This window comes from Brachyistius frenatus, unplaced genomic scaffold (assembly GCF_029030835.1).
Source record: "Brachyistius frenatus isolate BFR_SWC_R1_liver_20210118 unplaced genomic scaffold, ASM2903083v1 Contig_3, whole genome shotgun sequence".
Lineage (NCBI taxonomy): Eukaryota > Metazoa > Chordata > Actinopteri > Embiotocidae > Brachyistius > Brachyistius frenatus.
In genome coordinates, this window is record NW_027210602.1 from 8439476 (window position 1) to 8463108 (window position 23633).

The window sequence follows — 23633 nt, forward strand, 5'->3', positions numbered from 1 at the left end:
GTAATCTAACGCTTAAAGGCGGCTCAGTTTTATCCGGACGTTGAGCACTTGACGCAAAGATGCTGCAAAAAAAATCTCCCATTTCCAGCCCCTCCGCACTGGCGGTGGCCTCGTTGATTTATCGGTACACCGGGCTGCGTTTTGTTCCCCGAGAATCAGATTTCACAATAAAAGCCGAAACGCATCTGCAAAAAAAAACGCCTTTTAAAGAGAGCAGCTCGTGCGGCCGCCCCTCGGCTCAGATTTGTCGCGGCTGCAGAAACCATGCCGCCCCGGTGACATCCTGCACTCCCACCCGCAGGCCCACCCGACCCGACGGCGGACGCCAGACTGGACCTAACACGCGGCTACTTCAACATTACAACCTCCGAGCACTCACTGTGATGCGGGGGATGTTCTTCTTGCCCTGATAGCCAGACATCTTCACCGGTCGTTGCTCTTGCAATGCGCCGTAATCAATGCAAAGGGGATGTGCGGATTACTATTAACCGCCGGGTTGTAGTGAGGATGACGGTGGTGATTAGAATGAGGAAGAAGCCGATTTGGTCGCAGCTGATCCTTTGGGAGGCCACAAATGTAAATAATCAAAGTCTGTCTCCACTCCGGATCGCGTCCTGGCAGCCTCCCGGTCTCCGCCGATGCACCAAGCCTTTCCTTCCCAGACGGAGTCAGACAAGAGGGGAGGGAGGGAGGGACCGCTCGAGAGCCTCTTCCCCATAAAAGAACCCCACGGAGCATGCGCAGAGCCTCGCCCTGCTCCATTGACAGGCCAGGACCACTAATGCCATCAATTGCGCTCCTTGGATTAGGGAAGGCAGGGAGCGCAGCCTGCAAACCTCCACCGGCTTGAACAAATGAAGAAACAGCCAGCAGCCATCTTAACTCCACTCACTTCATCTGCTGGCTCTCAAAGTGGGAGTTTTAAGAGAGAAGGAAAGAGCTCAGGCCGGGCTCATGTGGGGGTGGGGGATTATTTCACCTGTCTCCGGCTCTGGTGAGCTTGTACCAGTCTGGTTAGAGGTGATTTTTAACTCTCGCAACGTTTCAAGATGTGACTGGAAACAATAAGTGACACCTGCTGGAATCAGGGAAGACAGGATGAAGCGGGCATGGAATTCATAATTTTCCAATTCTTGAAAATAAAATAGATTTGAACAAATATTCAGCTTATGTGGTATTTAGTTTGTGTTTAATAACAGGAAGAATGTCTTGATTTTACTCACTGGAGATTGAAATAAAACAGATTGAGAAAAGTTCATTTCAGAATAAAGGAAAGGTACCACCCTAAAGCTCAATGAGCATGATCTCTGCAAACTATAGACCACTGTAATGATTAGGCTCTTTTTGTTAAAAGGGGTACCTTTGCCCACTTCTTCTTTTACTGGTGTAATATAATTAATTGTCATGTTTATCTGGGACATGCTAAAACAGTGTAACAATGACAAAGTAGAATTGTGTTGTAGAGAGGCTGTATTTTATCTGTTATGAGGAACACTCGTTGTTTTGGGATTTTTTTTTTTTTCTTTATACGACCCACATTTTCTTCGCTTAAAAATCACACCGTTACTCTCCTCGAGGCCACTTTATAAAATGTACAAAATGGCAGGTCTGTATGAAGTAGGAGATTGATATCTAAATGTCAACATTCATCTAAAATGTGGAAAAGAAGAGCTTTCACTGAATACCACCACATTTAGAAATACAAGTAATAATAATGTATTAAATATTTTACATAAGTAAATAAATAATAGTAACATCAGAACATACTTTAAGAATATATACATAAAATATGAGTAACTGTACATGCATTCATGTGCACAGGTGGGAATCGTTTCAGTTATCTTTTGATTTCAATAAAGAGGTCAATAAAGTCTTATTTTAACCCAGAATTTACATTATTTACACATATGTTAAATTCATAATTTGATTTTGAAAAACTAACTCAAGGTGGTAAATAAATGTTGTGGACTAAAAAGTGCCTAAAGTTGTATTTACATACAGTTGAGTAAATATATACTCCTGCACCACTGCAGTCCTGTCATGTTATGTTTTCTCAAGCTAAGATGTCAGCAATCTTTTAAATATCCCATCAATTATACTTCTTCTAATATAAAAACAGCAAATATGCAGCATCAAGTCATTTAATTCCATACGTATCAGAGAAGAGAAGAGCACCTTACTATGTATATATAGCTATACCATACATGTGACTCTTAAATATAAGTCAGGGATAAGAGAGTAAAGAGTGGTTTGTGGGGCTAATGCTTCAAATCAATATGAAACCTGATACCGGGGCTCACCACCACCACCACCACCACCACCGAAAGCTTTTAACAGCATCCTGAGTGCTTGAATATTAAGTATAGGAAGTACTGATAGAAGCACTGCTGACCAGCCAACACTCAAACCTGCAGAACGACTTCACCCAGCAGTAAAAGTTGACAGATTTTCATGCAAGTCATGCAGGCCGGAGCTGCAATCATCAGCTCCACACCCTCACTTCTGAGCCTAAAAGAACAAGAGACCTCAAGGACGACAATGCTGCAATGGTGCAAGCATGCATGATGATAGCATGGGGATGTATGTTATGTGTTAACATATGTGTGTTTCTCATTGACATCTCATCGCGTGCCACACAACACCTTCTCATCTATCCGTATATATTCTCCACCTTCAGATACAGAGTTAAGCAGGTGTTTTCTTCACCATCATTCAACAGAGAGGAAAAACCATCACGATAAGAAACAGAGCCACTCCCTCTGGCAGCTCTGCATGGTGGACCCTCCATCTACTCCGTTACATCACAAGGCTTTCTGGGAATTGTAGTCAGGGCAAGTTGTCTGGTATACACAGTAAGCTTGAACAAACTCATCTGAATGACTGTTAATTGGGATACTTTTAGAAAAACAAACGGTGCGGATTTGTGCAAAGAGCTGAGCATGAGATAAATTAAAATAGAGCGAAAGAAAAATTGTAAAAAGAGAGGCAGATAGAGAAAGAAAAATGTAAAAACACATTCAGCGCGCAGAATGGAAGACAATTACCCGTTTATCATCCAGATTCTGCAGAGCCTCTTTCCCTGTGCTCTCCCTGATCTCCACCTTCCTCGGCTGGGAGATGTCGGTCTGCCGGTCAATGACTCGCCCCTCACGCCTTCCCTTGCACGCCGACAGCGCATCCAAGTCCAGCGTCTTGCAGTCCGAGGAGCCTTCCACCGGGCAGAACATGCCACAGAATTTCTGCCTGGGCCTGGCGGGGCTGTCAGAGCCCATGCTCTTGAAGAAGGCTGGCACTTCCCCGGCGGTCGACATGCCTTGCAGACGGGCGGTGCTGAGAGGTTTGTCGGGGTGTAGCTGCACAGATGCTCAGCTGTCTTGTGTTGTTCTTTTTTCTTTTTTTTTTGCCCCCGCTCCGCACGCCTGGACAGCCACCGCCTTTGCCGGTTTTTTCAAGCGCAGGTGGTCGCACTGTGACTAAAGCGCAAAAAAAAAAATCCGTAAGGCTAATGGTGCATGGAAACACTCCCACTTTAGAGAGACAAATGCGCCGTACATCTACGTAATATGTGATATTAGGGAAATATATGAGAAAATCCTCCGCTGTTTTCCAGGACTATGATCCTCCTACACAACAGCAACAATTCTGAACTGCTTACTCATGAGTCCAAATTAGCTCCTATCCAACATCCTTGTGTGAGTTATAAATCAGCGTATGAGGGAAAGACCTAGAGTGCCGTGTAGCTTAGATATAAGGAGGTGGATGTTTCCCAATGAGGGATTACCTGTAGCCTGCGTGAACCCGTCCAGAGACAGCCTGTGCCAGAAGTGCATCAGTTCTGAGCGAAATGATAGGTCCTCTCTGGTCCAAGCTGAAGGCTTCTTCTCCAAACGGCCTAATCCATATATAGAGACAGGGTCCTGCCAGTCAGAGAGCCTAGCAGCTGTGTCATGTAATAACTAAAGCATGTCACACAGTCCGGAAATGTCTCTGCGGGGCGTTTCTGTCAGAAGTTTGGAGGTCAAGAGGCGATCAGCACCACGGAGAGTTCCCCAAAGTCACACCCAGTCCAACAATGAAGGGCGCTGTCCCTTCAGCACCACACCCTGCGCTCCCACACACACACACCCTCACACACACATACCTCACGATGATTTGCACTTAGTTACGTTTTACTTACTCAACAGTTTCACCTGCAGTTCACTTGATTTAAAGCAAAATCATTTTCATTTTTATTTTCAAGTTTAGTCATTTGCATGAAGGGAAATGTCATGGAGACACCTTTCTGTTTTCTAATTTGAGATAATAGCAATTATTCATGTGCAAAAATATGTATGAGGTTATCATTTATTATTGTTGAAATTATATATTTTATTATGGCAATTACACAGTCATCATGTCTGCTCCAAACGCTAGAAAATGATTAAAGCCTTTGAAAACTTGTCTTCAGAATTATTTCTTAAAATATGTTACATATTCATTAAGAAATAAACCAAAGTTTTGTAAAATATAATTCTTTCGTTTTTATATATTTTTATTTTTTTTACAATTTTCAGATGTTGTTTCAGCTAAATTGTGATTGGTGCACAGAAGTCTGTCACATCATGTTTTTCCATCACAGCCCCTTTTAAACGAGTGAGCAGAGCACAACAAATATTCAAATAATCAAAACTGTTGCAGCTCTGACAGAAGATTGTGCATTTATGCTGGACCCCAAATTTCATTGTCAAAATACAATTTCATGGAGCTTCATGAAGGGTCATGATAAGACTCCAATTCACTGCCACCAGTTCTGCAGCTCCAAGTGAATTAATGGTTGGTGACGTTAAATGGCCCACAGACTGGTAAGAAAAACTAAGTTAGAATGGAAGAAAAAAAAATACATCATCCAGACAGATTCTGTCACTTTTTAAAGTTGCATTTATTGGTGTCTTGTGTCTGATGTACAAAGTAGAAGTAAACTGTTTATCAAAACCTTAATAGTTACAACTTGCAGCCTGTGTAAAGGACAACTTGCTAGAAAGCAATTTACTGTCAAACAAGTCCGCTGTATTGTACTCAACACGCACACAGTAATGTCCCAGAAGCCATATAGCACACAGAGGATAAGTAAAGATAATGCTGAATCATAAGACAAAGCAGAATTTCTCGTTGTAATGACATACCAGTGTGATGACAGGAAACAGGGAGCAGTACTCTGAAAAAAGTATCAGTGTTATCTCTGTTTGGCTTCTGGGATTAAAAAAAATCTGGTCTGCGATGCGAACTGGAGGCATTTAGTTTTTAAAGAATTTAAATTAGCAGGGACATTGAAATAAAATGATGGTATGGAGTGCCATGATGGAAAATGTAGGACACAGTTTTGAAGGCGTTTGACACGTAGCTCAGCTGATATATTGGCGATACTGGATAATCACAGATATATCATATATGCTGTTCGATATTAAAATGTATTTTTACAAAATAAAATGCAGAAATTCTGCTTAGAATTTGTTCTATTTTTTGTTTTTTTTTGTAGTTAATGTCCTGCCTCCATCACATATCTTTGTCAAAAGTGTTTGATCACCACATTTTAAGGATCATTGCACAATATGTTTGTTTATGTATTCTGTATGTACAGTAAATGTATAAAGACTGAGCTGATATATTGATATCAGAATGTATTTACTCCCTGTTATCAGTATCGGCACCAAAATCCCAGTATCAGTCGGGCTCTGTGGCGATTAAAAGTCTGGATCTACCGGTTGGATTTGACCTTTTTTTTTTTATTATTATTATTATTTGACGTCCAATTTCACAGTTGGAATCCCCCTTTAAATCTACCACTCCAGATAAAAAGGTACAATACCCTGCCTGGACACCTCTGATCCTCACTTTCCTCCTGTGAAAGTTACTGTCGCCTACACTTAACACTTCAACAGTATTTCATTTATATTTTATCATTCTATTTCTTCCCACCACTGAAAATGTCCACATTCTCTCAAGTCTTCAGTAAAACTCACTGCACCCTCTGGTTCCCTGATATCGATTATTACCCCTGCAACATCCTGCACTGCAAACTATTGCTTATCCCAGTGTTTTCAGACTTTGCACACTTGACACTTTCCAGCTTCACGTTGTCGTCTCCTACAAGCTTATAATTCATCTGATGCATTTTCCTCTGCTAGTTTAGCAATGAGTCTCGGTCACTCCCTTTATGTGATGGATATACAGTCCTTCTGCAGTCACACTGCACTTACAGTCAACTGAATGCTGAATGTTCAGCATGTAGTCAGTTATACGCTGCACGTATCTGCCCATGTTTCATTACGGTACGCAGATCAAGAAGCTGGTGTCTACTTATTGTGTTTATTAGCTTTTAAATAACCCAATAAGTACCTAAAAATGACTTCACGGGGGGTATTGAAAAATAATCTATAATGTATATATTTTTTAAAGGCAGAAAGAAAAAGAAGTTAACATGAACACAAAAACAGGTCATCAATGTCATATAGACTACACGCACGAGTTTGAATCATGTGTTGACATGTCTGAGCTTTGTGTTCACTATTTACCATCGTGATATCAGGAATTTGATATCTTAGAACATCGTACTAAAGAATCAGAGAAATACATGACCACGGTAAAGTCAACTAGTAACATCCTGCCTGTTTAGATTCATCTTCATGAACTTATCGTGTTGCTCAAAGTTAAGTCAGATGCAACAGACATGTACATTAATAATGATTGACAATGAACATTTTTAGATGATCCTTCCAGAGAATAGACGTCTGCGATGTATAAATAAATCAGTGCTGCATGATGATCAATAAGAGCAGGCAGTCAGCCCACTCTAACACACATCGTTGATTCCTGACTCGCATTACAACAGACAAAAGCTCTCCTGCACAAGAGGCCACGGAAAACGTTTGAGTGCCGAGTCCGTGTCGGCCCAGTTTCCATAACAACGTAGTGGGCAGCGAATGCCTTTGCTGCTAGTACTAGGGCTGTGTGTGTGTGTGTGTGTGTGTGTGTGTGTGTGTGTGTGTGTGTGTGTGTGTGTGTGTGTGTGTGTGTGTGTGTGTGTGTGTGTGTGTGTGTGTGTGTGTGTGTGTGTGTGTGTGTGTGTGTGTGTGTGGGTGGTCGTCTCTGCTGGACGGCAAAGTCTGATATCTGAGTGTCGGAGGTGGATACTGAAAAGTGAAAGTGCCTGGGGTGAAGCCACGCCCAAAGGTTGAGCCTGCACCCCGAACCGAACGCCCTCCCTACGCTGAAGTGTAACAAAACAAACGTCACTGTTGAGAGAAAAAAAAAAGGGGGGGTGGGGCGGGGGGAGGGGGAGAGAGGTGGGGAGAGAGGGGGGGGGGGCTCTGTTGGATAATTAGAGGGGAAAGTTGGCAGCGTGCCGGATAACAGTTGGAAGAGGGAGGGGGAGAGTGTGGTCCATGGACAGGAAGGACACAACCCTGGCATCCAGGAACAGATGTAGGACAAGCAGTGAGATCAGCACTGACAGTGGATCTCTACCAGTCTACATTATTAGCCATGTTATTAGCCATGTTATTAGCCTCTGTCCCTGTTCACTCGGAGAAAACAAAAGTGGCAGAGCATCATTAAAGTTCAGCCCGACACCTCTGGCTACGAGTGCACTGTTCGGGCATCAGTGGTGGAGAGTGTCTAAGTCAGCTACATTTAGGCCGCACAAGTGACTTGAGTCCACTCTTGAGGTAGCCCACTTAAAGGCTACCTCAAGAGAGTATTTGTTCATTTATTGTCTATTTCCATTCCACTAGATTTTGGAGGGAAATATTGTACTTTTCTACTGTGCTACATTTATTTAACAGCCTTAGTTACTTTTCTGATGAAGATTTAACACCCAGTGGAAAATATAACAAGCTTTTGAAATACAACACATTGTTGAAGATGTTTGTTTTGTCTTACAAAAAGCAGTGTATAGTCGGGGTCATAATATCTATCAAGTGTGACAGCTCTGCCAAATCGTGACTTTTCCCTCTAAACTTCTCACATGGTTTCGCATTATATTGTTCAGATGATCCAATTTGTCACCAACAAACAAAGATTAGAAAAATACTGAAAACAGATTTGTGAATCAGAACTTTCTTTTTCTTTCTTCTTTCCTCTCCCAGTAATCATCTGATGACCCCTCACATCGATCTGCTGTACCGGGATATAAAACTGTTCATAAGGTAGTTGTCATATATAATAATATAATCAGTACTTTTACTTAAGGAAACGATCAGAGTATTTCTTCCACCCCCCGCGCTGCATGTTGTCATACTTGCCCATGTGAATGCACTTATGTACTCAAACAACACAAGTGTAAGAACCAAAGTCTGAGAACCAAAAGTTGAGACAGACAGACAGGTTTCAAGACATCGCCCCCTGTCGGTTGTTTTTTTCCAGGTAGACACACGACTCCTTCGCTGTTCGCCATCCTGCATAACGCATTGACATCAAGCTCGTTGTTACAACGTGTGACAACACAAAACCACCTTCCTATTTTGATACTTCATATTCTGAAAGCCATAACGTGTCTTTGTTGCACCTGAACAAGTGACCAGCTGGAAAAGTCCACTGCTCACATCGGTTTGTCAGCCAGCGTTAGTTTGAGTAGATGTACTCGAAGAAGCATTTATCTTACCTAATCATACATTTATTTATTTATTTTTGTAAATGATCAAATAAAGAACGAAGGATACCAAAAACAAAAAACAAAACAGGTGATTCATAATTTGCCCTTGATGTAAAGAAGTGGAGATGGGTGAGAAAAGGAAAATGAGGAGGAAGAAAGACAACCAGAGCAAACCTGCTGCCTTCATGAACAGATTCATGTCTGACGCTGTCACCGCTGTGTTTTACAAACAGATACAATCTGTGACATACATGTGTTTTGTATTTCTTTGACTCTCAAGAGCTGCTGCAGTGAATTCTGCTGATTCCTGAGGAGATGAGGAGAGAAGCCTCCTCACCAGAGGGATGGAGACAGAGACAGAGCTGGCCACCACCCTGTAACCCATGGTAACGCCATCCGCTGCAGTGGGAGGGGCTGCGTGCCCGCTACTGTGTGCGGATTGGCCAGGAACAGGTGTGCTGAGGTTCCATATAGGGAAGATGGAGAAGGACTGGAGGAGGCATTGCTGAAGAGGGAGCACGGTCGGAGGGGAGTGCACTTCCACGGGATTCTGGCACAACTTACAATCACGTTATTAAACAGAGTCCTGAATCTCAGTCGGATCGACATGAACCGAGGTTTTAACATTTAGCCTCCTATTTGTTAGCAGATGCACGTATCAATTGTGTTTCATCTTTGATTTGTACATCTGTATACATTTTCGAGAATAATATCTGGAGGCTCAAACTGTTTCTTTAACCTGAGCTCCGTCTCGGCTTCAGACATCTTTGGACCACTAAAACTAAGAATTCAAAAGCTGAAATGGTTTCACATTTTGGGAAATGCACTTCTTTCCTTTCTTGTCAGGCGTTAGATAAGATGATTGACTCTTTAATGTCTGCGCATCATATGAAGCTACAACCAGCAGCTTTGGCTTAGCGGACCATACAGACTCGAAGCAGAGAGGAAACAATCAGTCCATTTTTTCTTTTTTTTTCATTTAACTCCTGATAAGAAAGCAAAGAGAAACATTTCCCAAAGTTTCAAACCAGTGAACCTGCAAGTGTATCTGTGCATATAGTATTATGGATTATCAGTTTAGTATTATGTCTACTGTCTGTAATAGTAAAGGCCACTTTATATCAATCAGGGCAGTTTAATAAATAATTCATGAGGTCATTACAGTTATCAGGAGAATGCTGTAGAGCACCAAGTGCTAAATATCTCCTGCTTCATTTTCCTCCTGTGATGCCAGCATTTTGGCATCCGGAGGAAAATATACTAAAAATCTGTAATACCATAAATGTGTTGTAAAAAGTGTGATTGTAATGAGAGCAACACAAGATTTGTTGTAAATGTGGATGATCTGCAGCAGTTGAACTTGCTTCTGTTAGAATTAGGCTTTGTGAGACACGCGTTATATTCACTGCTAGTGGAAGTAACCTGGACTATAGCTGAAAACAGCATGTCAACGAGAAAGCATAAAACAACTTCATAATCTCTTCAGCAACTCGTTATGATACCTCGTCTTCCTCACTGGGCATCAGCACCCAACCTGAGCCGTTTCCATTTGAGCAGCTTTTAATAAGGGAAAAACTGGTTCTTATTGAAGACCATCAGCTTCAGTATGATAGAAGTTCATGTCATGAACTTGCACCTGATAATAAAAATAATGATTTGGAATGACGTTTTTTATATTATTATTATTATTATGTAACCTAATGAGGGAAAGACCACTGAAAACCTTTTGAAGGATACAACAGAAGCCAGCCCTGCAGAGGATCTGCCACTGGAGTGCAGTGCTTCCTCTCTGAACTGGATCATTACTGTCTTCAGGTTTTCCTCTTCGGGGGCCCCCAGGATCAGTTTCAAATGGCCGAAATCAGCGCTGACATGGTGTCTTCCCGAAGTGCCTCCTGCTCTGGTTTCAAGCTGCTCAAACATCAAGGTCACACTGAGTCACAAGCTTGATGGATGACGGTGCCGCAAGGATAACTTGACACTCGTAGAAACTTTTCATTTGACAGGAAACACTTCAAACAAACAGATGTGTTAGAGCAGGGCACTTGAGGATGCGTACAGATTTCAAACAGGAGGTCTTTATAGGAGCCAATCAAACGCATCACTCTACAACATTTCAACTGAATTGTCAGTTGTTGTTTTTTTTCCCCCCCAATCGTCTGTTAAAATCTATTTCATGAAAGACGAGCTCAGCCTCTTCTCACCGCAGCTCCTTTTTTTCTCTGACCTGATCTGAGCGTCTTCACACTGCGACCGTCAAGCGGAGCTCAGAGGAATTTCCAATGAGACGGAGAACTGCTGGCAATTTCCTGAGAGCCTCGACGCCTCTGGTCTGAGTTCACTCACCAAGTGCGCACTGAGCTTCTGCTGCAGAAGACTTGAGCCTCGTCCAAAAATAATGGTTGCGGGGCTTTGACAGCTGCTGAGAGTGACGCAGTGGTTGGGGGAAAGGTTGGAGGGGGGTCATTTTTGTATTTCTTTATATTTAAATGTCCTCAGCAGATGAAGTTTGCCAGTTATATGGAATTGTAAAATGTCAAAACTTGAATTATTTCTGCCTGCTCTCAGGACTCCCATTTTGATCAGGTAGGCGTGAGATTTCTTTGCTTCCCTCATCATATTAAACTGAATGCTGTGTTTCAGCCAGCTGATCAAACACTGATTACTCTGCAGTCCGAACCTGTGAATGGCTTTTCATCATTTCATAGGCAAAATGGTTATTTTAATAAATATAATAGAATCAAAGCTGAAATTTAAGATTAGTCGAAGATAAGGCATTTCAGCGTGGACAAAAGTTGGGATCAGTTCCCCTTAAAAAGGTCTTCACATTTTGAATTTAGAGCAAAATGACATCATTTACTTGCAAAATTTAAAAAAAACAAAACAAAGTCAACAAATGGCTTCATTCAGTTAATCTTTAATGGCAAAATGTTTATCAATTTCTCCAATGTAGTGGGAAAGAGAAAATCAAAGCAAGTGCATCATTACATCGATAACTAATGTTAGACCATCAGAGTCTGAGGGAAATCTCTTTCCACACCTCCCGTCTCTATTCACGTCAGGCCCTGCCATCAACAATATAGGGGTTTTCTGTTCACACTCTTCAACGTGATTCGTTTCAAACTCCATTCCCGCTCTCTGCGTTCACAATCTTTCTTCAACGCCAGGGAAAAACAAAAACCACACACAAATAATTCAAAACAAACTACACAGGAAGGAACAGATGCTGCTCGTGCAAACACAGGCAGAAACATGGAGGCCGCACGACAGAAGAGTTTAGTACCTGTGGCTGAGATGAGACCAAAGACAGCACTCTGAAAGGGTTGTTGTTTGTTGTTAATTCATCTGTTATACAAAGTTATAAAAACAAAATCAGCACGTCTAAGTCATATGTGCTGCAAATCATTTCTTGAAGAGGAAAATTTGTCTTGAATTATGTCCTCTGTGGCTGACGTTGTTTTCTTTTGTTTCCTTCCTATTTGTTGTCTGTTCTTTTCTCACGCTGTGAAATTTGACACTGAAATACATTTTTGAAAAGGGAACAAGGCAAAGTCAATATTTGTTGTGGTTGTGCAGTAATGTTTGACTTTGTCATAAAAGGGAAACACACACACACACACACACACACACACACACACACACACACACACACACACACACACACACACACACACACACGCGCGTCGCCAAGTGCGTCGTTCCGTGTGGAAACCCGTACGTCTGTCAACTAAACAGCCTCAACAAGCGGGGAAGAGGAAGGAAAACTGGAAAGGTGATGAGTTCTTTCACTCCCGGATGTCTGAAAACACCTGCTGCAGGTGGACTGCAGGACAAATCCATGTTGCACAAGTTCAGACGTCCCTCCACACGAGACATCTCGGAAATATTTCATTCCGCGTCCCGCAAGGAAAACCTCGAGAGACGTCGTCGCGTTCAGCGAGCTGCGAGCTCAGACACAATCCGACCGCAGTCCGGCCTCAGAGCGCCAGTGAGGCCGACGTTTTCCAGCCACGCCGCGTGAAAACACGGCCGCGCTCGACATTCGAGCCAAAGCGTCACTTTAGCGGCGTCACCCGCGGAAGGGAGACGAATATAGAAGCGAGGACGGCCACACGGGACACCGGAGTCACGTCTCTTCATCTGCAGCTTCCAGCTTGTTCTCTGGAGGTTTTGGTGAACATGGAGTGTCAGAAAACCATGCTGGCTATACCGGATGGGTTTTTTTTTTCCTCAATGATACAGGCTCTAAAAGAAAAGTTCATTATCTTGGAAGATTAATCTCCTCATATATAAAATTTTTCCGTGATTATTTCTTTTACTTTTAAAATAAAATCATTCAAAATATCCTTAAAATAAATATCCATAACTTTATATCTCATATCAAAATCTCGTGGGGCTTTTTTTTTTTTGTACTTTTCGGGACCGAAATCTTTCTGATTACTTCAAACACGCACTAATGTGAAACTATCAGCGCAGCATGACGGTACGTGCAGCCTGATCTGGAGTCAAAGTGAGCAGGAACTGAGCGGCTGTGTTGAAGACGAACCAGGAGACTCACCAGAAGGACGACATGGACATGGACACGGACACACACACACACGCAGTTTGGACAGACGACTGAACCTTTTCTGGACCGTGTAGAGCCGTTAAGACCCAACCACAAAATACTATTAGTGTACACACTGAACGGAGCACACTGCCTGCCTGTACAGCTCACAGCTACACCCTGCTTTCCACTTATTGTCGTTGCATTCAGGTGCCTAACTGAATAGTTGAATTTATTTATTTTTTTAAATCACAGAAAAAATAAAAACTAGTCACATAAATCCATCTTCTGGCAGACGGAGCCAGAGACTCCCCTCAGTGCAATTCATAAACGCTTGTGGTTTGGGTTGGCCACAATGGTAACTCCTTTCATCGCTACAAGTTCTCTATAAACCACCGCTGTTGCAAAATCAATGAAAAAAAAAAAAAAAATGAAAAAAAAAAAGAGAAGATATTAATGTAAAGAAAGCGAACAAAATGGCTACTTAAAAAAAAAAAAAAAAAGGCATGATCACATTTTCGGTCTGCGTAGCCGACTCTGAATTTTGGTCGGGACCCTTTTCGAGATCGAGTGTTGGGCTACTCGCACAGGTGGCACAATCTGTGGTCAAAACAGTCCTCCCTTGTTGTCAGGTCATCCAAAGGGCACTGAAACAGCAGGTGGAGGAGAAGAGTTTGGTTTGATGCTGCAACCCTCCCTGAAAACCCACCCGGTATGAACACTTGTACCCAACTGTAGGGGAAAAGGGAAATATGACCTTATTCATTCTGGAAAAGCTTATTCATATGAAGTGAGGGGTATGAGGGGTATGAGGGGTATGAGGGGTATGGGGGGTATGAGGGGTATGGGGGGTATGAGGGGTATGGGGGCGGGGGGAGGTGGGCTCTACAGACAGTCAGAGAACAGCCAAACAAGAAAAAAGAAAAGAAAAGAAGGGGGGGGGTGCATTTCTCCTGAGAACAAGTCATATCTCAGGGTTGAGGGGGCTGCCCGGGGGGGAGGGGGGGGGCAGTCTTCTCACGACAGCAAAACTTCCTCCGACAACTCGTGGCCACTCCTCAGGCACTTTTCTTGGGTTCCAGGTTCAGAAGGAGCCGGCGGGCGGCGTGGTCAACTTCTTCCCGATGTAGACTCTAGGAGGGCAAACGAGCAGGTCGCAGATCAGCGTCTCACTCTGCAGCAACACTCTCCTAGCCGATATATATATAAAGCGAGATATCCTCCACGGCTTAATCTCCGATCTGAGGCCAGGAGTCTCTTTTAGTTTATGACGTTCTCGTCAATATTCCGTCTTCACCTTTCAAATGGACTCCTTAAAAATCCCAAACTACGAGGACATGGAGCCACCACAACGAGCTGCACACGATCAGGTTGAAAACTATAGAGTGAAAGTTGAGCGTACCTTTTTTTTTATACGCAGATGGAACCAACAACACTGCAGCACTGCAGCAACACACCCGATGTTAATCGTATTGTTTCCATCTCAGTCCTTCCTGCTGTGACGAGTCACAAAAGCGAAATTGTTGAATATTTGTCAACGAAATGACAAACAGTAGTTGTGCACGACTATTAATGTGAATAACAGTCGGGCACAGCGTCACGGGAAACCGCTGGTTGAAGCAATTCTCCAGGTGGGTGCCATAAAAGCCTTGTACAAAGAAAGAATTAAAAGAGTGCCAGTGTTCATCAGCCGACACTACATCACTCTGTCACTATTTATTCACCAGGTCTGTTTCCACTGTACTTTTTTTTGTTGTTTTTTTAAACACACAAACTGTTCCACTTCACCAAACCATAAAAACATGCTGTAATATTTACTATTGTCTGGAATCATTTCCTGTGTTTCAATACATAAAAATCAAAAATGGGCATAAAACCAGGTGGGTGGAAACATACTTACTGTCTGCAGTGATGAGGCCTTTTTCACAGCAGACGTTAATGACCTCTAACATTTCGGATGGCTCTATTCCATTAGGTGTTCCTTTACTTGCCAGCAGTTACAACATGCCACAGACCCATCCTTCTTTTGAATTCGAGTTTCTCTTTTTTTTTTTTTTTTTATTGCTTCGTTTGAGGACAAGTCGTACTTGAATTTTTCAGGCATTTGTAAGTATTTTTTCCTTTGAAACCTCAGGAATCATTTTAATTTGCTTTTGTAATTCATAGTCAGCATTATAGGTTTTAACAGCAGGAAAATGTATTTTGAAAATTTAGTAATGATCAAAATAAGCATAAAATGCCATAAAAAAAAAAAAAAAAGTTTCCTAATAAACATCTTTGTGTATGACAGTTCCAACCCTGTGAGAAGTCAATAGTGACGTATTATGTAACCGCAGAAAACCCAGAATAGCTGACAGGGATGTTGTTATTCTGACATGTTTGTTAATGACAGCCATTGCGTACCTCATCACGTCTGAGCCAACATGGCTGTATATTATCCGACGGAGGAGCTAAGGTTATTGCAGCGTATGATATCAGGACCTCCTGGGAGCGTCGGGGCTCACTATGAGCCAGCAGGTGTGAAGCCTTTCAGTCAGCAGCTGCTTCCCAGTTTAGTCAGACAGACATGAAGGAAGAGACACAGCTGACTTGTGTTTTGCGGATGTAGAGCTCCCCCTGCTGGGGCTTATGTAGAAATGTTGAAAACTATTATTAAATATAACGCAAATAAATGTTTAATGAAACTGGATTTGGACTTCTGGTAGGGAAAAGAAAAATCGGCTTTCACTGTGAATACCCAAACTAATATCAGTGGTAAATTCTGGGTTATCTCGTCTGCGGTAGCTGAAAGACCTTTAAATGGACAGTTTTGTAATGATTTTCCACCTTGACAAGAACATATTTCTGGGATCAAGAAACATTATCTGTAATATTTTGGCATGAATAGAGAAATTTGCTGTCGACCGCAGCATCCGTTACAGTGTTTAAGCCTTCGAAAAAAATCCCCACTGATCATGAACCAGTCAAACAACCTGGAGATCAGTTCAGTACATCTTCTCTGTCTTTCTGTGGACATGCAGTGAGACGGTGCCTGGACAGGTGATGCGTGGCGTTCGAGTCTTACCCCAGCCCCAGAGCGAGGATGTGTGATAGCAGCAGCGAGGGGATGAAGACTTTGAGGAAGTCGGCGGAGAAGATGCCTCCTTTCTTCATGGCCCCGGTCTTCCTCATGCTGAGCGTTACGGAGCGTCGAGGGTGACGGAAATGAAATTCCCTGCACAAACCACACTCACTTTAGAGACAGTACAGTTGACTCGCAGTTTACGTTGATTTATTTGAGGCGGTCGGCCACAATATCAACATTGATCGCCGCATATTGATTTTCTATTTTTTTTTTTTACTATTTAAAATGGGTGAAGTCCTATTTACATGTGGAGCTGCACTGAGCCTCTCCTTGCTGTGCTCCCACTGTCTCTCATAAACACTTTGACAACAGGGCTGTCTTGTAATTTTCCCCTCCCCTCCATGCAAACTCCGAATCACAACATGATCATACACAGGAGGAACAGTTGTTGTTGGCTGCCCCCCCCAGAGAAGAATCAATCAAACAGAATCAATCCTGAATAAATCAATACTTGGTATCATGAACACCTTTCATCACGTACAAATTTGCCTGAAACTGATCTGTTCCAGTTAAGTCTATCCATATTCTTAACATGACTCTCTTTGTGGAGGACATTACAGACCGTTTTGTTTAACATTGATTGATTGTGCCTCCTTCCACACACTCCATCTATTTCTGTGCACAACACTGCACACCCGGCAATAAAGATAAGAATGTGTCCAAACATCTCACAGTTTCAAGTATTTATGGAGGAAAAATGTCAAATATTCTGCGTTTAAAGCTGAAAATTGGATTATATTCCTTGTTTGATAAAGCCTTCTGCATTTGGACAAAACAGTACATCACAGAAACATTTGATGTCATCAAGTGTAAAAATCTAAAAGTGGACGATATAATCTTGTTTATAACTTAAAAAAGTTTCATTTTGCAGATGACTCGACCTTCGCGTCTTCCAGAGCTCTCAGCATCAGAGTTTAAACTCTGGCAGCTGGCTTGACATTTGTGCTTGAGACCGACTTTGTTGCCGTAGTAACTGGCCACTTTCTCTGAGCAAACAAGTGTGTTCAGTTGCCATGGACACAGGAGGTTATTGTTTACTGAGCTGAAACGTACTTGGGGGGAATGTTTTCCGGTCGACTGGACCAGTCAGCAACCCAATCTGCGTCCTTCATCAGGATGTCCATGTCCCTCTCCTTGTCCAAGACGTCCTCTTCAGACTAAAGACCACAAACGGATATAAAGCAAACTTAGCCTGCAGGCTTTAGGACTGTTCTGTCAGGACAAACAAGGCACGTTCTCATTATCTGTGCATAATAACGCGTGTTGTCCACCTCGGACACAAAGACTCATTCTTAGTCAAATAAACAAGTAAGATGAATATTGACAAAATAAATCATTATTGGCAAAAGAACAAGATATCCACACTGGATGTGGCAGTCATCTCCATGGAAACTAAAGGCAGGCAGCGGTTGTCATTTTCATGTACACAAACCACTTCAGAGCCAGTGGTTGAGGCTGCCATGGCAACAGACTGATGGAGAACCTGAGAGCTCTTACTTGGCTGTCTCTTCTGCCGGAAACGTCCACGTCGAAGATGATCTGTCCGTCGTCCTGGGGAGTGTGAGGCCGCGGGGGGCTGCGGAGTAAAACGGAGACAAATCGCACGCCACATTCTCACGTGAACAACTTTTTATTGTGAGAAATGTTTGTTTCAGACTGACAAGACGCTGGATCGCAGGACACCTCAAAGATCAACAACCACAAACCACAAAGGATATCGAACTAAAGGTAACTATAGCAACAGTGCTTTGGGTCCAGGCTCTGTTACCAGCTAATGAACTACCACAAAAACTTACTGACAGCTTGAATACAGCTCGTCATTTTGCCCTTCGCACGTAGTCATGGTATCAGAGATAAAACACATCGATGTGCCCTGATGTAGAAAATAACAAGACTCAACAGAGAAAACCTTCCCCTCCTCTCCATGTCAGATATTTTCACATGCCAGGTCTTTGATTTGATCATTCAATTGTTTTACTGAAAAAGAATAGCAAATAGAAAAATGGAAAATGACTTATGTCCCACTAAGAAATTAAGCAGGCAACTATTTTTCATTTGTTGACATTTACAAAAGAAATAATGACTTTGTAAGAATAAACAAATAATTAAAATCATGCGGCTCTAACATTGATAGTAACATTGTAATACTGCTTGCAAATGTTGAGTTAAATGGTGTCCTTGTCCTTTAACAGTGAGTCCTGCGGCTCCTGAACTCTGACCTCTGATGAAATGCGTGAAGAAAACGTTTTCTGAATTAACTCTTGTTTGTTCTAAAAGTGTTCAGACAGTGTCATGTTGATGTTGATATTCCTGCTTATGCCTGAGCAGCTGGCTGATACAATGTTCTTGGCTCAACGACTTGAGAAACCTCCTCAGGTGACTCGCTGACAGCTGACTGCCCAGCATACTGATAAGGTCTGCTTTATCGCAGCCTCGAGGATTACACGCCAGCACATGATGCGGCTGGAAGTTGAAGGGTCAGGATTTTTCGAGCATGCTCCATAAAATGTGAGCCAAGTTGTGAAAGAAGATGTCATTTTATTTTCAGAAGCCGACTCGACTCCGAAGAAGCTGTCAACTCCGAGTCAGAGCTGACTCAACATGACAAGAAGCCACTCCTCGCAAGTTTGAGTTTTCAACAGGAATGGAAAGAAAGAGGAACGTTTTTAGAAGCTAAGTAACAAATATTAAAGACCTTGTATGAAAAGGTTTTTTTATGTTGCTTTACTCCCCAATGAGATCTTGATTCTTCTGCGGATTCAGGCTAAAAGCAATTTTCTGAAGAGATTTTTTTATTTTTTTTTATCTCCATTTAAACAACTCCAATAATACATATTGGTCTTATTCTCTCAAAAATAGCTGAGATAAGAAGGTAAATGATATATTGGAAGAAAATAAGCTGATAATTACACAGCAGGTTGCAAATGGTAATGCTGGATTTTTGTAATAATGTCTGAAAGCAATAAGCTCTCGTGTCCAGTTCAGAACTGAGAGTTACATTTTTAGAGAACAGAGTTGGGTCATTGTGAGTACTGCTAACAAACAGGGACAATAAGACATTATCTAGAGCTTCCCAGTTATCCTGGGACTTCTTTTTATTTTCTGAATCAAATCCGGGGTGATATTTAAGTGATTTGGTTTTGGTTTTAGCGTTAAAAATCAGCTGTGGCCTCTGAAGTATGCAGCTCCAAACTGAGGGGAAGTTAAGAGGAATGTCGGACAAGAACCGAATCCACCATGTGACTAAATCATCCACAACTATAAATACAGGCTTTTATGTTTCCCAGAACTCATGACATTCTCCAACTTTTCAATCGTGGTGTAAATCCCTGTGTCCTCATCTGCAATCAGTGACAAGCAGATGTGGTTACATTGCAACCTTTTGACACAGGCCAGCTTTATTTTCTGAGCTGTAGTGTTTATGTTAAAGATCTTTTTTTTCTTCTTCTTTTTTTTTTTAGTTTCTATGTACCGTTACATAATATATATATATATATATTTTTTAAATCTAATTATTCAGACAAAGGCAGCAGATCCTGAGATGTTTTGAATGGCTGCATCAAACTAACTTCTAAGTATTCTTAACGCTACCTGTCGCAGGAGGAGTTGCTGCGGCTCGACTCATGCTGGGCGTCCAACAGGATCTTCTCCATGTCTCCGTTGTGGATTGAGGATGAGGAGGGGACATGCTCCAGGCCCCCCACCATGGCTTCCTCTTCCTCCACCTGCGGGAGGGGCAGCAGGGCCGGGACCAGCTCACCCGGGGGGGACGACTGGGCTTGATGAGCTCTGTTCATCTCCAACTCCACCCAGGAGCCTGTGGCAGGAAACAAGACAAACAGCATTCCTTCACTCCCTTCATTCTTCGATTGGTGAAAAAGTTTACGGCTTCATTTTAAACATAAATTTGGTGAGGCTACAGAGATGACAGGTCTTTTTGCAACATGTGGAGTATATGGTCATAAATTAAAAAAAATGATTGTGAAACCACAAAAGAGTTTCAAATCCAGTGGGAATTATTTTCATCCTAGTTCCACCTCTATATTACTATATAGTATTTTTGTTCATCTTTTACTAATTTACTTCCAGAAATATTCAGCGCGGTTAATTCCTGGATCTTCTATTTTTCTTGTGAATTAAAACTGAAACAACAAAACTTTTTTTCTCGGTACAGAACCATTACATTATATTGAAATCGACTGCTAAATATTTGGCACAGCAGCCAATTATTCTACAAAGTTTATAAATGAGCATGTTACGACCTAAAGATGAGATTATATTAAGTTTCCAAATAGTTTGCTCAAAGGATTTCTCAGCTCACACAGATATAAGTATTCGTGGTGTCCTGATAAGACGCAGCCAGTGTAACGTTGGGTCAATAAACCAATAAACCAACATCCTGTTCAGAGTGAAATCCAAGAGGCATCACAAACTCCTTTAGATCATTTTTTTCAAACCCCGTGTAATTTTCCAATAATGTTTCAACAGTATCTATATCAACGTTATGTTTTTGTATGGAAGTTCTAACATCAATTGAATATTTCAAATAAATATTTGTTAAGTTATAAGGCCAAATGTAACTTTGTTTGCTTTGCACTCATTTTTCCTAAACTGGGAAGCGACAACAAGGCTGCAGACTGAGACTGTGATGAAAGGGCAGTAAATACTTGCCTGCGTATGTGCTGTTGTTTCTTGTAGACCTCGACTGTGATATATGACGCTCTCCTTGTTTGTACGTGAGCTCTGGCATTGACGGGATGCTTGGTAGGCACGGCGTGTCAGAGTTGAGTTACAAACATAGAGGGGCAGGTTAACCGGGACCAATATTTGGAGAAGGGAGGGGTTCTCTCCCTAATATCCATCGTCACGCAGCTTCGCAACACTGCCTGCTAATAAATAGAGAATGGCTTCCTGAGCAGGTCACAGTTCCATGAAAGCACATGTGAGCATGGTGTTTACGTACTGTTATGGGACTCAGTTTCACAGGCAACCGGCCAGTCCTACCCACCACCCAAACGCTGCACCCCTCCCCCCTAAACAGGCCTCGACTCAGCACACGCACTCATCCTGCGGATTACACGGTGGACTGCGAGCCGAGCTGCTGTTGACGTCCCATTGTCTCCGCTTGGCGGACTAAAACCACGTCGCCATGGCGCTGATGCTTCCGAACATTCTGGCCACAGAACCGCGATCAGGTGTTGGACGGGTTCAGAGAAGGGAGACACGACGCCACGTCCTCAGACTGGACCAAGGCTGCCTCTTGCCTGAAGACTCCAGGTATTAGAAAAAAAATGTCAACTATGTGAGAGCCCCAGGGAACAAACACAAATAACACAAGAGAGCACGCTGCTGGCCTCTCAGTCTGATAAGTGCAAGGTCTTCTTTTCCCTGAAGATGTGTCTCAGCATGAACTACTACTACTACTAGTCTACAGGGCACCAACATCTGCTGTCACTTTCAGAAGTTCAGTTACTCTTGCTGAATCAGATGTAATCACGAGCACCAGGTTTATCGGACTAACACAGAAGAAAGTTCATCAAAAATGGTGTGAGGTTGATGTAGTAGCGGAGGATTAAAAAGAAATATTCCCTCCTTCTAAAATGTTTACAGGCTCCAGACAGACATTCTTCACACAACGCGTATACAAACGTTGGCCTGTTCTAACACAAACAGAATTAGCCGTCTAATAAAAGCACCACTTGTTGCTTTCCAGCTCATAACAGGGAAATGATAGGACCTAACGTGGTTTTAAATGTATGACAAATGACAGCTGTGAACCAGGGTGGAAACTTTTTTTTATTTTTTTTAACCATCCAAAAGCCAAAAGCTGTAACTTTTCTAGTCATTTCAACTATCCGCCACTTGCTGTCTGATCCAGATGAGTGGCTGGAAAGTTTAGTTTGCTGCCCAGACTATTGCTTTGAACTAACCAGCCTCCATGCCCCATGCTCCTGCGTGCTGTAACACCCCCCCCCTCCCCACCACCACCACCACCACCTAACTCATGTCCAAAACGTCTGTCCCCTTGTCGCTGTGGCTGTAAATAGCATGCCAAGTCACGGCCGCCCAAAGTGTTGTAAAACTTAAACCACAGCAGCTCCCGAGGCTGGATCCTGACTCAAGGGAGCAGTGAAATAAAGCAGTGCGAGCCAAGGTCTTACGTGCAGCCTGTCGTGTTGCAGCGATTGAATACTGAGGTGGTACATTTCCACATCTATAAATGACGCCGTCAAGGCACTGTGTAAAAATACCGTTTGACAACTGCTGGACGAGTTAGGACTCAATTCATTTGATTTTTTAATTTTTTTATCATGAATGCTGGTTTTATTATATACACTAAAAAAGAAAAGAAAATCTACGGGTCAGTAGACTGCTGTTTATTAAGAGTCCACTGATTGCGACGTAACTAAATGTACGTGTAAACTGTTAAAATATCATTGCCTCTATTTTTGTCATTTCTGACTTCTTCCATCCAGCCTTGTTGACAAAGCTTAAACCCACCTACGTGAATCGCTGATTGGTTTACTTGCCTGTCAGTCAAGCCTACAGTGACGTCATCCGTCCAATCACTGCCAATAAACACGCGGAACATACCGTCGGAGCTCCTCCCCCTTCAATGAAGCTTCTCGGTGTGGAAAAAAAAAAAAAAAAAGATAAAACGGCCTTTATTGATTTAAAAGGACAATAAACGTATTTAAAAAAAAACAAACACGCAACCGCGAAGTCAAGACACGTTTTGGGAGAGAAAACTCACCGCCGAGGCTGTTCGACCGAAGCATTTAGGGAGCGTTTCGCTTACCGTTCAGCCCGGAGTCTCCGTTGTTTGTAGAAGTGTGAGCAGCGTCGGACATCGTCGTGTCTGGTGAGCAGGGTGCTTTGCATAAATAATAATAATAAAAAATAATTAAAAAAAAAAAAGCTCAAGTCAGTGCAAAACGCGCACCACTTTATCTGCACTCATTCAGACGGCGGACCCGTGTTTTGTTTGTTCCAGAGAGAGCGGGCCGAGCTGAGCGGCCAGAGCCCCGCCGCCGTTTGTTTACGTGTTGAAGCTGGTCTGGAGAGCAGCCGTGGAAGTCGCGAGCTTTCACACCTTCTCGGAGCTGGGTGATGACGTCACACCCTCCCTCGATAACAGAAGGGGGAGGAGGGGGGGGTGGGGGGGGGTGTTGAATTACGTAACGAGCCGGAAAAACAAACACACACACACACACACACACACACACACGGGACATTACGTGCATTGAACTATTAGCACCGATCGAAAGTATAAATTCGTAGAGTAAGATATCGAGAGATTGGGAGTTTGCTGAAGGCGTGCGAGACCCCACGTA

General features: G+C 42.6%; 2 protein-coding genes across 5 annotated transcripts in view; both read right to left on the reverse strand.

Moving 5' to 3' along the window:
• dpysl2b (dihydropyrimidinase like 2b) overlaps positions 1-3903 on the reverse strand; it is a 28563-nt gene extending 24660 nt beyond the window's left edge. Inside the window, exons 1-2 of one of the 3 annotated variants that reach the window (XM_069705287.1) lie at positions 3782-3903; positions 3045-3473 (exon numbers count right to left, since the gene is read on the reverse strand). In XM_069705287.1, the coding sequence (XP_069561388.1) occupies positions 3045-3311 (267 nt within the window). In that variant the 5' untranslated portion in view covers positions 3312-3473; positions 3782-3903. Of the gene's footprint in view, positions 1-379; positions 741-3044; positions 3663-3781 lie in introns of those variants that run through there. The other 2 variants (XM_069705297.1, XM_069705306.1) reach the window with 2 other exon arrangements.
• A 7627-nt stretch (positions 3904-11530) lies between these two features.
• Positions 11531-23378, reverse strand: bnip3lb (BCL2 interacting protein 3 like b). 2 transcript variants are annotated; one of them, XM_069705328.1, is made up of 7 exons: positions 23099-23378; positions 22830-22921; positions 19891-20116; positions 17797-17875; positions 17353-17456; positions 16240-16389; positions 11531-14308 (listed from the first exon to the last, which is right to left on the reverse strand). In XM_069705328.1, exons 3-7 carry the CDS (start codon positions 20094-20096, stop codon positions 14260-14262), a joined length of 588 nt encoding a protein of 195 aa, XP_069561429.1. In that variant the 5' UTR covers positions 20097-20116; positions 22830-22921; positions 23099-23378; the 3' UTR covers positions 11531-14259. The 2 variants fall into 2 exon arrangements, with proteins under 2 accessions (XP_069561429.1, XP_069561421.1); XM_069705320.1 differs by lacking the exon at positions 22830-22921.
• Between the last annotated feature and the right edge of the window lie 255 nt (positions 23379-23633).